The sequence below is a fragment of the Montipora foliosa genome, chromosome 3, assembly GCF_036669935.1.
Source record: "Montipora foliosa isolate CH-2021 chromosome 3, ASM3666993v2, whole genome shotgun sequence".
Taxonomy (NCBI): Eukaryota; Metazoa; Cnidaria; class Anthozoa; order Scleractinia; family Acroporidae; genus Montipora; species Montipora foliosa.
Window position 1 is genome coordinate 27993551 of NC_090871.1, and position 12239 is coordinate 28005789.

General features: G+C 39.8%; 1 protein-coding gene across 1 annotated transcript; it reads left to right on the forward strand.

The window, feature by feature from the left end:
• Positions 1–250: 250 nt before the first annotated feature.
• On the forward strand, positions 251–4591 carry LOC137997228 (BTB/POZ domain-containing protein 6-B-like). Its single transcript, XM_068843100.1, has one exon. The coding sequence runs from the start codon at positions 263–265 to the stop codon at positions 1598–1600; it is 1338 nt and encodes a 445-aa protein (XP_068699201.1). The 5' UTR covers positions 251–262; the 3' UTR covers positions 1601–4591.
• The last annotated feature ends 7648 nt before the right edge of the window (positions 4592–12239 follow it).

The window sequence follows — 12239 nt, forward strand, 5'->3', positions numbered from 1 at the left end:
AGGCCAGCAGATATATTTTTAAAATACCTTTAACCTGATGAAAGAAAGGACTAAAAATTCTTAATTTTAGTTTTTGTGACGTCATGTAAAAACAAAGAATTGAATGAGGAAGCATTCATGCCTCACACAGTAAGGGGCAGTGTGTGACGTATGTCTCATAGGCTGAAAACTCCGCTACGGTCGTCACATATCGGCTTTACGGACACAACGGACTAAGAAGCGAACTATCGTGAACATTTCTAGATTGCTTATCTAAACAAAGATGGCTGCGAGAGAAAGTTGGCAAACAAAGAGGCCCACAGTTCGAGAAAGAACCATGTTTATGCTGAACAACGATCTTCTCAGCGATGTGAAGTTTGTGGTTCGTAACACTAAGTGCGATGGAGAAAGTGAAAGTAAGCAAGTTATTCCAGCTCACAAGTTTGTGCTCTCGATTAGTAGTCCTGTGTTTGAAGCCATGTTTTACAGTGAACTAGCGGAAACTAGTCACTCCATTGAACTGCCTGACTGTGAATACAACAGTCTGTTGGAGTTGTTTCGTTTCATGTACAGCGATGAAGTGAATTTAAGCGGAAGCAATGTTATGGAGGTCTTTTATTTGGCGAAGAAATACATGGTGCCTTCACTGGTTGATAAATGCAGCGAATATGTTCAAAGTAATTTAAACCCATCAAATGTCCTCAGCGTCCTTCCATTGGCTGAAAAGTACGACGACAAAGCCTTGGTAGATCGATGTTGGAAAGTGATCGACACACAGTCGGAAGCAGTCGTGACGTCAGATGGATTTGCGTCAATTCAACACTCCTTGCTTGAGGCAATCATCTCAAGAGACACTCTTACCCTTACAGAGATCGACCTATTCAAAGCTGTTCACTTGTGGGCGACAAAACAATGCAAAAAGCAAGGTTTAAAGGCAAACGGTGAAGCAAAAAGAGGGATTCTTGGGGAAGCAGTAGTTAAAAAAATCCGCTTTCCCTTGATGAAAGAACAAGAATTTGTAACCGTTGTCCTTGATAAAAAAATCCTAACTCAAGACGAAGTAATCAACCTCGTTAAGTTCTTCAATTCAGCATTGGGGGCCACCCCAGTGGGATTTCCAGAGACAAAGCGGTCAGGTTTATACCCAATGTTTCGAACTTGTGATAGATTTAACGACGTAATTAAACGGCCCGATTGGTATCACAAAGGGTTTGTAATGGAATGTCTTATTTTTAGCGTGAATAACAACATCAAGTTACATGGAATGTGCTTATTTGGCAGTATGAACAACGAATATCACGTTAGATTAGTGATCAAGGATCTTCACAGCAATACCACTGTTAAAACCAAGACAGATAGCTTTCGGTCACAGGAAATGGAATGCAAAGTTGGTCGTTACTTTGGGTTTGAAATTGTTTTCGACACGCCACTTGATGTGAAGAAAAACACCGATTACCATATCGAAGCAAAGATCTCTGGGCCAGCCTATAGCAGAGGATGCAAGGGCCTTTCTTTGGTTCACGTGCCCGGCGTAAAGTTTACATTTAGGAAGAGTGCAGAGGGAGCTAACACAACAGATCCTTTCAAAGGTCAATTTCCCCGATTTGTTTTTTCTTTGTAAGATTTTTTTTTAATTGCTTGCTACGCTACATCTGACAGTTATAAAACAGCGTTTTCAAGCTATCAATCAGTAGTAAGATTGCACGCAATTGCCACAAGTCTAACCCTAAAGGCAGGGACACACTAGGCGATAAGTAGCTGCGACACGTCGCGGGGGCAAGTCGCCGCAACAAATCGCCTTGTGTGACACGGTTAATTTCATGAAAATCATTGTCGCTGCGGCAGAATTTTGTCGCTGCGATCAGTCGCACAAATTCAAACCAGTTTGAATTCGTGCGACTTATCGCAGGGACAAAATTAGCGAAAGCAGCGTTGTCGCATCGTGTGTACACTTCCGGCAACAAGTCGCTGCGACAAAATATAAATGAACCAATGAGAGAGCGTCATATGGTCAGCCATATTGAATTAGAAAACTAGTTCACATTCCCCCTCATACTAGATCACTGCGTGTGCACCGAACAGGTGTCGTGTCGCAGCGACTTGTTTTGCAGGTAGTACACATGGAGCAACTTGTCGCAGAGACATGTCGCTGCGACTTGTCGCCTAGTGTGTCCCGGCCTTAAAAGTAATCATGAAATTCTCAGACTTGTGACACATTGGACGTGACTGTATAGAAAGTACCATGAATCACATTATGCATCACATTATTCGACCTGTGTGTGAAAACCAACAACCTGCTCTTAAAACGCCTACGAGAGGGGTAGGTGGGTTAAATAAGGCAAGTACTGGCAATTCATTTTTAAAAAATCGTTCTGATGTTGAACTTGCAATTTTTTAGGCCAAGTACTGTAGATTTTTTTGACATTCAATTCATGACTGAACAAAATAAGCTTTCACAAGAAATTTGAATTTCTTCAAAGTTATTCTGAATTCTTTCTGTAGCTGCTAGTGGAGGCGATCATATCCTTAATAAATCATAATCAATAAGTTAAACTCATCCGTTAATTTCTCCGAAACATTCATAGCTATCACTAATAGCGCTTTGCAGTAATGACGTCATGAAATTATGGACGCCCAAGTGACAGAGTCGACTCAGACAAACAAAGTTCAGTCTGTAGGAGTCACAAGAGAAATGAAGCATATTATTATATGGCAAAGCCAGTCTTGGGCAAATCCCAGCGCTCTGATTGGTTCTTTCTCGGTCGGGATTTTGCAGTACGGACTATTTCCGTGGAAACGGTCCAAGCCGTGTATTTTTGTTTTGGAGCAAAGCCGGCAAATTCATAATTTGCAACCAAAACAGCGAAAAAAAAACTGTGAATATTGTCATTCTTCATAGTGAAACTACCAGAAGAAGCTAAAAAGATTGAAAGATAAAAAGATTGAAAAGCTAAAAAGATAAAAAGCTAAAAGATAAAAAGCTAAAAAGATTGATTGCACCGGAAATGCATTTTACTATCAGAAGCAGAGTGCCATATAATAAACAACTTACTAACCGAGCTTGCTCGGGCCGTACTGGGGAATATTGGCCCTCGGTCTCGCGCTCGGTTAGTAAGCGGTTGTTAGTATCACTCAACTAGTGGACTAATGCAAATGCTGCATTTTGATTGGCTACGCTAGTAGAGGACTATTAGTAATACTCCTTGAGTAGCGAAAAGCGTGATGCTTTCTTTCGTTTTATTCCCAAATAAATATATGTATTCAGCTTGCATATGCTAACTTTATTATTGTCTTTTCTGTCCGACTAGTTGGGTGATACAAAAACAATTAGACCCTTCGCCCTCAAGGGCCATGGGTCAATAGCCCATTCGACTTCGCTTCGCTTCTTTAATTAAATATTCGCTTCAATTTTTTTCCGTTTTAAGCGACGTCGACCGTTTTCATCTCCTTGTGCTTGACCTCTTTTTGTTTGAGAATCTCAGTTCAGAGAGATGCCTTTTAACACTGCTCTCTGGGTATCCTCTATTATTTTAGGCGTATTTCAAAGTTTCGTGCGTTTTTCAAAACTAGAGTGGGCAAAAATTGTTTTTCGAAGCGGTAATGCTTTCCCTTTTTTGAACCTTCTTGTTACTCCTGGTGGACATCAGGAACTTTTGCTGTGGGACTTTTTTTTAGAGCAGAAATATATGTTTTTCACAGTTAAGAATTCCCGCGTTCAATCGATTAGCCAAGGCTTACATTTTTCGATGTCTTACGATGGTTTTGGTAACGGTATGAAGACTTTCTTTCCTGATTCCCACAACTCTTTGAGAGATTTCGGCAATTTATGGTCATTTATCTGGATACTGTGAGTCCGATTTACATCAACAGTGTTTAGTACTAACCATTCTACCTTCTTTTTAGAAACCAACTCCACAGATTTATAAAGTTTTCTTCTTTAATTCACTATCGCTTACTTCACTCATACATTTCGGTGGATCGAAATGTTTGTCTGAGTCTACACGGGGGCCTCATGTTACAAAGTCTATTTTTAGTAAAAGTGCAAAGCGCTATTCAGTCATAGGTTGTACACAAGTTGGGTATTTGCTTTTTCTAGGACCTACTTATGTTGCCAATCACGCTAGGGGCGGATACAGGATTTTTCTTAGGAGCTAGGGGGTGTACCACTTTTAAAGGAATGGCGTAGTTGACTGGTGACGTTTTTTTGTTGTTGTTTTTTGGCGGAATGCCAGTTGTATTAGAAAGCTGCAGGTCATGTCAGGGGGAGGGTGCACACCCCCTGCACGCTCCCCCTAGATCCGCCCCTGCACGTCTTGTATTACAAGCACAGTTATCCACTAAATGAATTCCTATTCCTCTTGGTTTGTTGGATGATGAATTCCCTAATTTCCCCATCTTGTACGTAACATAAAGCACCTGCCAAGTTCCCGGCAAAGTTATATCATATGACGTTTATTTAGCGGTTAATTGTTTCATTGTTCTTCTAACGACACTTACATGGTTGTAAATGTCAGAGTATCCCTCAGTAGATACGAATCGTTAAGATCAGTGGATGTACTGAGCATCAAGAAGAGAGAAGTTAAAGGGATAAATGAACTTCATCCAGCGTCAACTTGATAACTTGATTAGTGTTCCAACTACTACTGAGCTTCGTTGCCGTGCAATATATAAATTTAGACATGAAGAGCAGAATGCTTTGTCAAACGCGCTATTGAGATTTTTTTTTCCCTTTCTAATTGTCAAATTTGTCTCACAAAAAAAAGCTGCTCGAAGCATTCTGGTCTTGGTAGAGACCATTATTCGAAAATCTAATTTGTCCAATCAATCAATCAATCAATCAATTTATAAAAGTCATTGCGTGGGATTAAGAATGCCCTCAGTATGCCAGCCAGAGGCTCATTTATAAAACGCATGCAAAAAGACAAATAAAAAAATAAGAGTAAATACATAAAAACAATAATATCAAAATTAAGTAGTTACATTGCATGAAATTATAAACAATTGTTATCTAACTGTAATAAACTAGATAATATTGAGTTGTAAATATATAGACATCAAGCCTAAAATTATCACATAACATTGAAAAAATTATGATTGGCAATAATTTCATAGACAGCTTGTCCGTAAATTTAAAAGATTAATAGACTCCAAATTTTTATGAAATGCATTTACATTGGGTGACTGTATGTACATATGTAGGTAGCTTGTTCCATAGGGAAGTAATCTTATAAGTAAAGAATTATGGAAATATTGGTTGTTATAGGAGGTCGACTGAACAGGGTTACAACCACCTCCCCTCGAGTTATAATGTGAAACACGGAACTTACTGAAACTGAAAAACGCGGCGCCGAAAATGGAGATAGAAATTGAACCTGTAAATATATAAAAAAATTCTAAGTTTTCCGTTAAGCATCATCCAGCAATAAAGCCAATAAAGCCTTTTTAGACCAAATTCGGTGTGCAAACGAACTAATCAAGACCAACCAAACTAATCGAAAACATGTTTATTAATTAAGGTATCTATGCAAGTTCCAGTACTAATCGCTTTTTACCATAGAACTTGGTTTACAGCGTATTGGAATACTGAATGAGAATAAGCTCACCGTCAGGAACCTAAAAGATTCTTCAAGTAGCTTTAAAATCAAAGGAGAGACGGATTACGGATGCAGAAGGAAAGGGAGAGTGTTAGAAAAAAAAAACAGGCCGAAGTTTACTAGGTGGCGTAAGAAAAAATAAATCGTATTATAAAACAATTAGGAAAGTACGCCCTTTCTCATTGGTCAATAGCTGTGTTTACATGAGAGCATGGAAACACGGCTGTGACATCACAGGAATTTAGATTGGTTATGTATTGTCAGACGCGCGTTTTGTTTGGTTGGTAGGAAATATGAGCGTGTGTCAAGAAAATCCGTTCCAATCAAAAAGTTAAAAAACCAGCATCTTCCTTCATTTGTTAAATTATCTTTGAGAAATATTTCATAAAAGCAATAGAGGACTTTTTTCCGTGTTTTCATATCCTCATCTAAACACTCGGGGGAGTTGGGAGAATTTTCGACAGCCTTGCAGATCCTTGACTGCGTCTCGGGTTTGCATAACTGTCTCGAATTCTACTAACACCCCCTGGTGTTTAGATGAGGCTATGGAAACACAACAAACGTCCCCTATTGCTTAATTCGAATTACCGATCTAGGAAATATTGAAGGGGAAAGCGTTAATTTAATAATTTCCCGGCCAAAAGCAAACGTAATTATGATGTCCTTAAAGCCTTCCTTTACTGACCACGTCTACCGACTCTACTTCAAAGGGAGTTACAGCCTTGTGCTGGAATAACGTCTTCAAAGCCTTGAGCAAAGGCTCTTTCTCCACGCAAAGAACATAAAGCTAGGGTCCCCCTGACGCACCCCGCGCTCAAGAGAAATACCTTCAGTGAGCCAACTGTTCAGAATGATTTGCATGAATGCGCCGTTGTAAAAGGTGGAAATCAATCGGCAAAAATCAGGGCCAAAACCTTAAACCTCAAGGAACTTCAAAAGAAAAGAACGATTGACTCGATCGAACGCTTTCTCTTGGTCAACACTTATCAAACTCATCAGTCCGTTGAATGTGGTCAAGGACGTCGCGCAAAAGAGCAACATTTTAAAAAATGCTTCGGCCCGGAACAGCACAGGTTTGGTCCGGGTGAACAATGTGTTCAAAGACTTTAGAGAAGCGCAAAGTAATCGCTTCAGAATTGATCTTGTAATCTACATTCAGAAGAGAGATGGGCCGCCATTTCTTTAAATGCTTGATGTCACCACGCTTGTTAAAAATCAAGCGGGTGACATTGCCCTTCATTGAGGGACACAATTCGACGTCAGCAAAACATTGATTAGCAACGCAGAGCAAAAGGGGACCCAAAGCCTCCCAAAAATGTAAATAAAATTCCACCGACAGCCCATCAGACGCGGGTAATTTCCCGGTATTAAGACCTCTAACGGAGTTCAATAACTCCTCGCTAGACAGGAAACCCTCGCACAAGATGCTTTGAGAAGGAGAAAGGAATTTTTCCACAAAACCTAAACAACGTTGTTGAGAAGAAAGATCAATAGGTTCACTCGAAAAGAGACTTGAATAAAACTGCACGTGCGCATGCCCGATTTCTTCACTTGTAAAAACATCGACATCGTTAGAATCTAGAATGGAAGTGAGAATATTACGTTCAAAGCACTCAGGCTCAAGTTTAAAGAAATAACGAGTAGTCCTTTCCCCCTCTCCAAGCCACTGAACTCTTGAGCGAACCTTAACGTCATCCAACTCTTTCAAGGTGAGGGCCTTCAGTTCACTTTCGAGCTCTGAAATTTCAGAGCTAACCGTCATTAGTGTATACAGTTTACAGTGATTAAACACCTCTGGGCTGATAGCAGTAAACAAACAAGCCTTGCAAACAATAACCCACAATTTTAATCAACAACTAAAACTGAAATTACATGCTTAGTAATCTCCTTCACAACCTTTTCCATTTGACTCATAATCTTTACACCCTCTCACTTCAGTTTAGAACAACATCAAAAATCTTCATAATTAATGGCCTATGTAAGGTAGCTTAAAATAAGATGTAGGCGAGGTGGGAAGGGAACCCCGGAGACAATGATTACTTAGGGTCCCAGTAATGTAACCCGTTGTAAACCGTTACATTACTGGGACCCTAAGTAATCATTGTCCCCAGGGTTCTGTCGTAACTCAGAAAAAGATCCGTCACTTTATCAAGCGCCACTGCAATGATTTGGACATCAAACTAGTTTTTACCTCCTTTAAGATAGGCAACTTCCTTGGTGTGAAAGACCCTTTCCCTGGCGGGCTTCGTTTACGTGTGGTTTATAAGTTTGTACGTCCGGGCTGTAATGCCTGTTACGTCGGCGAAACAACGCGGCATTTTTCCACACGCGTGCGTGAGCACTTAGTGATACGGCCTCTCACATTTTCAAACACCTACAGAATTCCGAGCAATGTCGCGCCCTGTCTTCAGGGGAATGTTTCCATATATTAGATCACGCCTCTACGACTTTTCAACTCAAGATAAAAGAAGCTTTTCATATTCAAAGAGAACACCCTTCTAACAACTGCATCACGTAAATCTAAAACTATCCTTTTAATTCTCACATTGTCACGTTTTATGTACATTCCGTTGTTATTGGCATAATTAGCACTTTTTCCGAATTATAAATTCAACTTAACGCCTTGTACATTAAAATTAACTGAAGATGACAGAAGTTTCTGTCGAAGAATGTCTTGTAATTTCAAAAGTTTTGTCGTTTTCTTTAAATTTGCAGTTATCGTAAAAATGAGTTTTGTCTCTCGCTCCGTTTCTCTTTGATTTACGGTGTTCTTTATTGAAATTTTCTTTTCTTCTCCTTCCTCGGCTTCTCTGGAGGCTTTCTGCGCTTAAATTTATCAAATTTCGTCGCCTCTTCTCCCGTGCTCTTTCTCCCGTTGCTCGTCATTATTAGGGAGCTTAAGCAACGACAACGGCGACGGCAACGAGAACGTCATCTCAAAATATAAATTCGCGTTATTGTAATCGCTTCGTTACTATTTCAACTTTTTTAATATGACGGGGGTGTGGTAGTTCCTCTAAAATGACGCTGGTAGGAACGGCGCTCAATTAAGGGCAGAAAATGAAAATTTATCTTCAAGTAATGACGTTGTCCATAAAACCTCAAATTTGGCAATTTCACGTTGTAGTTTTGCTGACGACGGCAAAGAAATGGACAAAAATGAAAAGCGCACGTGCAGGGCGTGCAAAGCTATTGTTTTTGCCCACTAAATATGCAAATTTGTGACGTTCTCTTTGCCGTCGCCGTTGCCGTTGCCGTTGCCGTTCCCTAATAGGGAACTTAAGCAACGGCAACGGCGACGGCAACGAGAACGTCACAAATGTGCATATTTAGTGGGCAAAAACAATAGCTTTGCACGCCCTGCACGTGCGTTTTTCACTTTTGTCCATTTCTTTGCCGTCGTCAGCAAAACAACAACGTGAAATAGTCAAATTTTAGGTTTTAAGGAGAACGTCAGCACTTGACGCTTAAGTTTCCTTTTCTCCCCTAAATTAAGCGCCGTTCCGACCAATGTCATTTTTGAGGAACTACCACACCCTTGTCATATAAGAGGGGTTGACATGTTTACAAAGTGATTACAATGACGCGAATTTATATTTTGAGATGACGTTCTCGGTGCCGTCGCCGTCGTCGTTGCTTAAGTTCCCTAATATGATTTCCCGCCAGAAAAACGCAGGTTGCCAAATGCAAAGCTTCCACGCGATTTCTCGCCAAGGAAAATTGCCCGAACACTCCCGTCCCCAGAGGCACTCCTTCCTCCCACCTCCACCCCGACATTTATCACATGGATAGATTTCCTAAAAAAAAATTACCCATAATGCTCCGCCGACGCGCTTCGCGGGCCTGAGCTCCGCTATGAATAGACCTTATTCACGATGGCCGCCATATTGGATTTGCTATTATCATGCAAAGTAGCTACACACTTCTGAGGGGGCAAACAACACAAGTTCGAGAGCTTATAACGAACATTTAAGCCACACAGATGATTTGTTTCCCGTTCATTGAATGTTTATCATCTAAGTAGTAAAATAGAATGATAACACAAGTTGCTTCGACGTCGTTTTAGTGAAAAATGAGTAGCTAACGAAGTAGAAAGTCAAACTGTCAAGGCAATCAAAAGATATAAAATTATTATAAAAGGTACTAATTTTAAATACTAAAATGGACTTTAAGCAATGTTATTTCAATATTTCGACGAGCCGATTTTCCGCAATTTGCCTTTTTTCCAATGTTTGCCCCCCAGCATAACACATGGCTAATTTGCATGACAATTTGAAAACTAACATGGCGGCTATCGTGAATAAGGCCTATTGTGAACGAAGAGAAGGAAAGCCGCGCGAAATCGATATTTAAAGTTAGGGGGAAAGCAATGCATCATTTTAAAGCTAAGAAAATAAACTTTCCAAAAACATATAACTTGTTTACAAAGAACAAAAACATTTCATAAAGACAAAATATAAACAAAAATAACGAAAAAAAAACACAAAAATCAGTTTTCCATGCAAATTTGGTCATTTTAACGTTAATTACGAATTTTTGGATGCAAAAGAAAAATCTTCCTCAATTTATCTGCTTTCTTGGTTATAAATTGGACGGAAAACTGATCAGGCACGAATATTTTCAGAACATTTTTAGTAATTCGCTTAGCGATAATGTGTAATCTGGTAATTCGATAAAAGTGTCAAATTTGCGACCCGTTGCTAACGGCAACGAGATAAATTACATTACCAGTAATTACATCTGTTGGCCAAAAACCACCCAAATTACCAATTTTTCGACGGAAAATCGTCTCAAAGGATAAACGTAAAATGTAAGATTTGGAGCGAAAACAAGCGAATATTTTGAGCAAAAACACAATGAACAACACGAGGCAAGTTTAAGCAAATTTACGCCTGCGAAAATAATTTTACCGTTTCAGCGATTTCAAGGCTTTAAATTCCATCCAATGAACGAAACTCCTTTTCTTTCTCATTTCCCATGTATTTAGTGTTATGTTTTGGCTGAAAATTTTAAATAAAGTCGCTCTGCCACCGGAACAAAATTTCGCCTTTGCGGGCCCCTTCGCGGGGTTTCAAATGGATTGGACTGAAATGCCCTTCATGTAGGCGTATTAAAAGCTACAAGGGAAACTGGGGCTATAACCCCACACGTTAAATTTCACAACGATCACTAAAAATGGCGGTCTTCTACGAATTGTACAAAAATGATTCAAGAGTGTTTCAATTTCAGAGCATACGACGCCAAACAGAAATCCCACCACGACTTAAATTTCAGAGCTAAGGGCAAAAGTTAATTTAATATTAAGATCAATGATGCGATTAACCAAAAGAACGTGCTCGTGCGAGAGCTCTTTGCACTTATTCTTAGAAAAGTATATAATTTGTAAACGAATAGAATGCTTAAAGAAATCCCACCACGACTTAACTGAAGGAAGTGTTGCAGACCCCCAGAAATATCATCAATGCAGGTTGTAATATATTTACAAAACGCACTATCATTCAAAGGCGAGTTATTGAATTTCCAAATATACCAGGACCACGGGAATTAATCCTAGAGGACTCGATAGAAAGATAGACAAAATCAAGATCGGAAGAAGGGCAAGGTTTAATTTCGCAGGAGGCAACGGAAGGCATACGTCTCTGAAAAAACAACTAACTTGTCAATCAGCGAACCGACAGAAAAATCAGAATTAAACCAGGTGCACTGACGCAGCCTTGGATGAAACTTACGGCAAGCATCTGACAAAGAAAAAGTCGAACGAATAACAGAAAAATATTAAGCAGGGACAAAGTTCCCACCAAATTTGTCAAGATGGTGATCATAGCAATTAAAATTGTAATCACCAGCAATAATAACGGCGTTAGAAGGCGAAAAATATTTGTGCAAATTATCAAAAAACACTTTCCTTTCAGGCGCGTAAATGTTAATTTAATTAATCTTAAGATCATCGAATTCAAAAACAAGACACATCTCTTTTCCTATTCCTAATTATACCCGGGAAGGAATCAGAAAAGCAAGTCGAAACACCGGCTCGTTTGCCAACAGCAGGGGACCGGAAACAAGGACCACGCCAGACATTAGAAAAGGCACGAAAAACCTCAGGATCAGTAATGTAGGTTTCTTGAAAACAAAAAACACAGTGCAAAGAATGGAGATTATCAACAAGATCATACTGAAACCCCTAGAGTTTCAGGAAAAAAATTGAAAATTCATGAAGGATGAGCGTTATTGTAGTATTTCTACTAGAGATAACCGACCAGGGTGTAGTCGACTTGCTTGGAGGAGGACCATAAGCAGGGTCCAGCTCAGCAGGCTTACGCTTGGACGCCACTCGTGAAACAAAAGCACGAACAGAAGACTGAGGCGGACGAGGCGAAACAACAGTACTAACTGCAGGAATTTCCACAGGGTTTTAGACTGCTGAGATGAATCTTGAGTAGACCTACCCGTTATTTCTTTAAACTTGAGCGTGAGCGCTTTGAGCGTAATATTCTCACTTCCATTCTAGATTCTAACGATTCGAGGTTTTTACACGTAAAGAAATCGAGCGTGCGCACGTGCGGTTTTATTCAAGTCTCTTTTCTAATGAACCTATTATCACTGGGGCCATCTCGTACAAACGCCCCAAATCCCTTCGGGATCCAAGGATAAAACCCTCACGCGCTC

Excerpts from the sequence above, each read along its gene's own strand:
- LOC137997228 (XM_068843100.1), top strand. The coding sequence starts at position 263 with ATGGCTGCGAGAGAAAGTTGGCAAACAAAGAGGCCCACAGTTCGAGAA.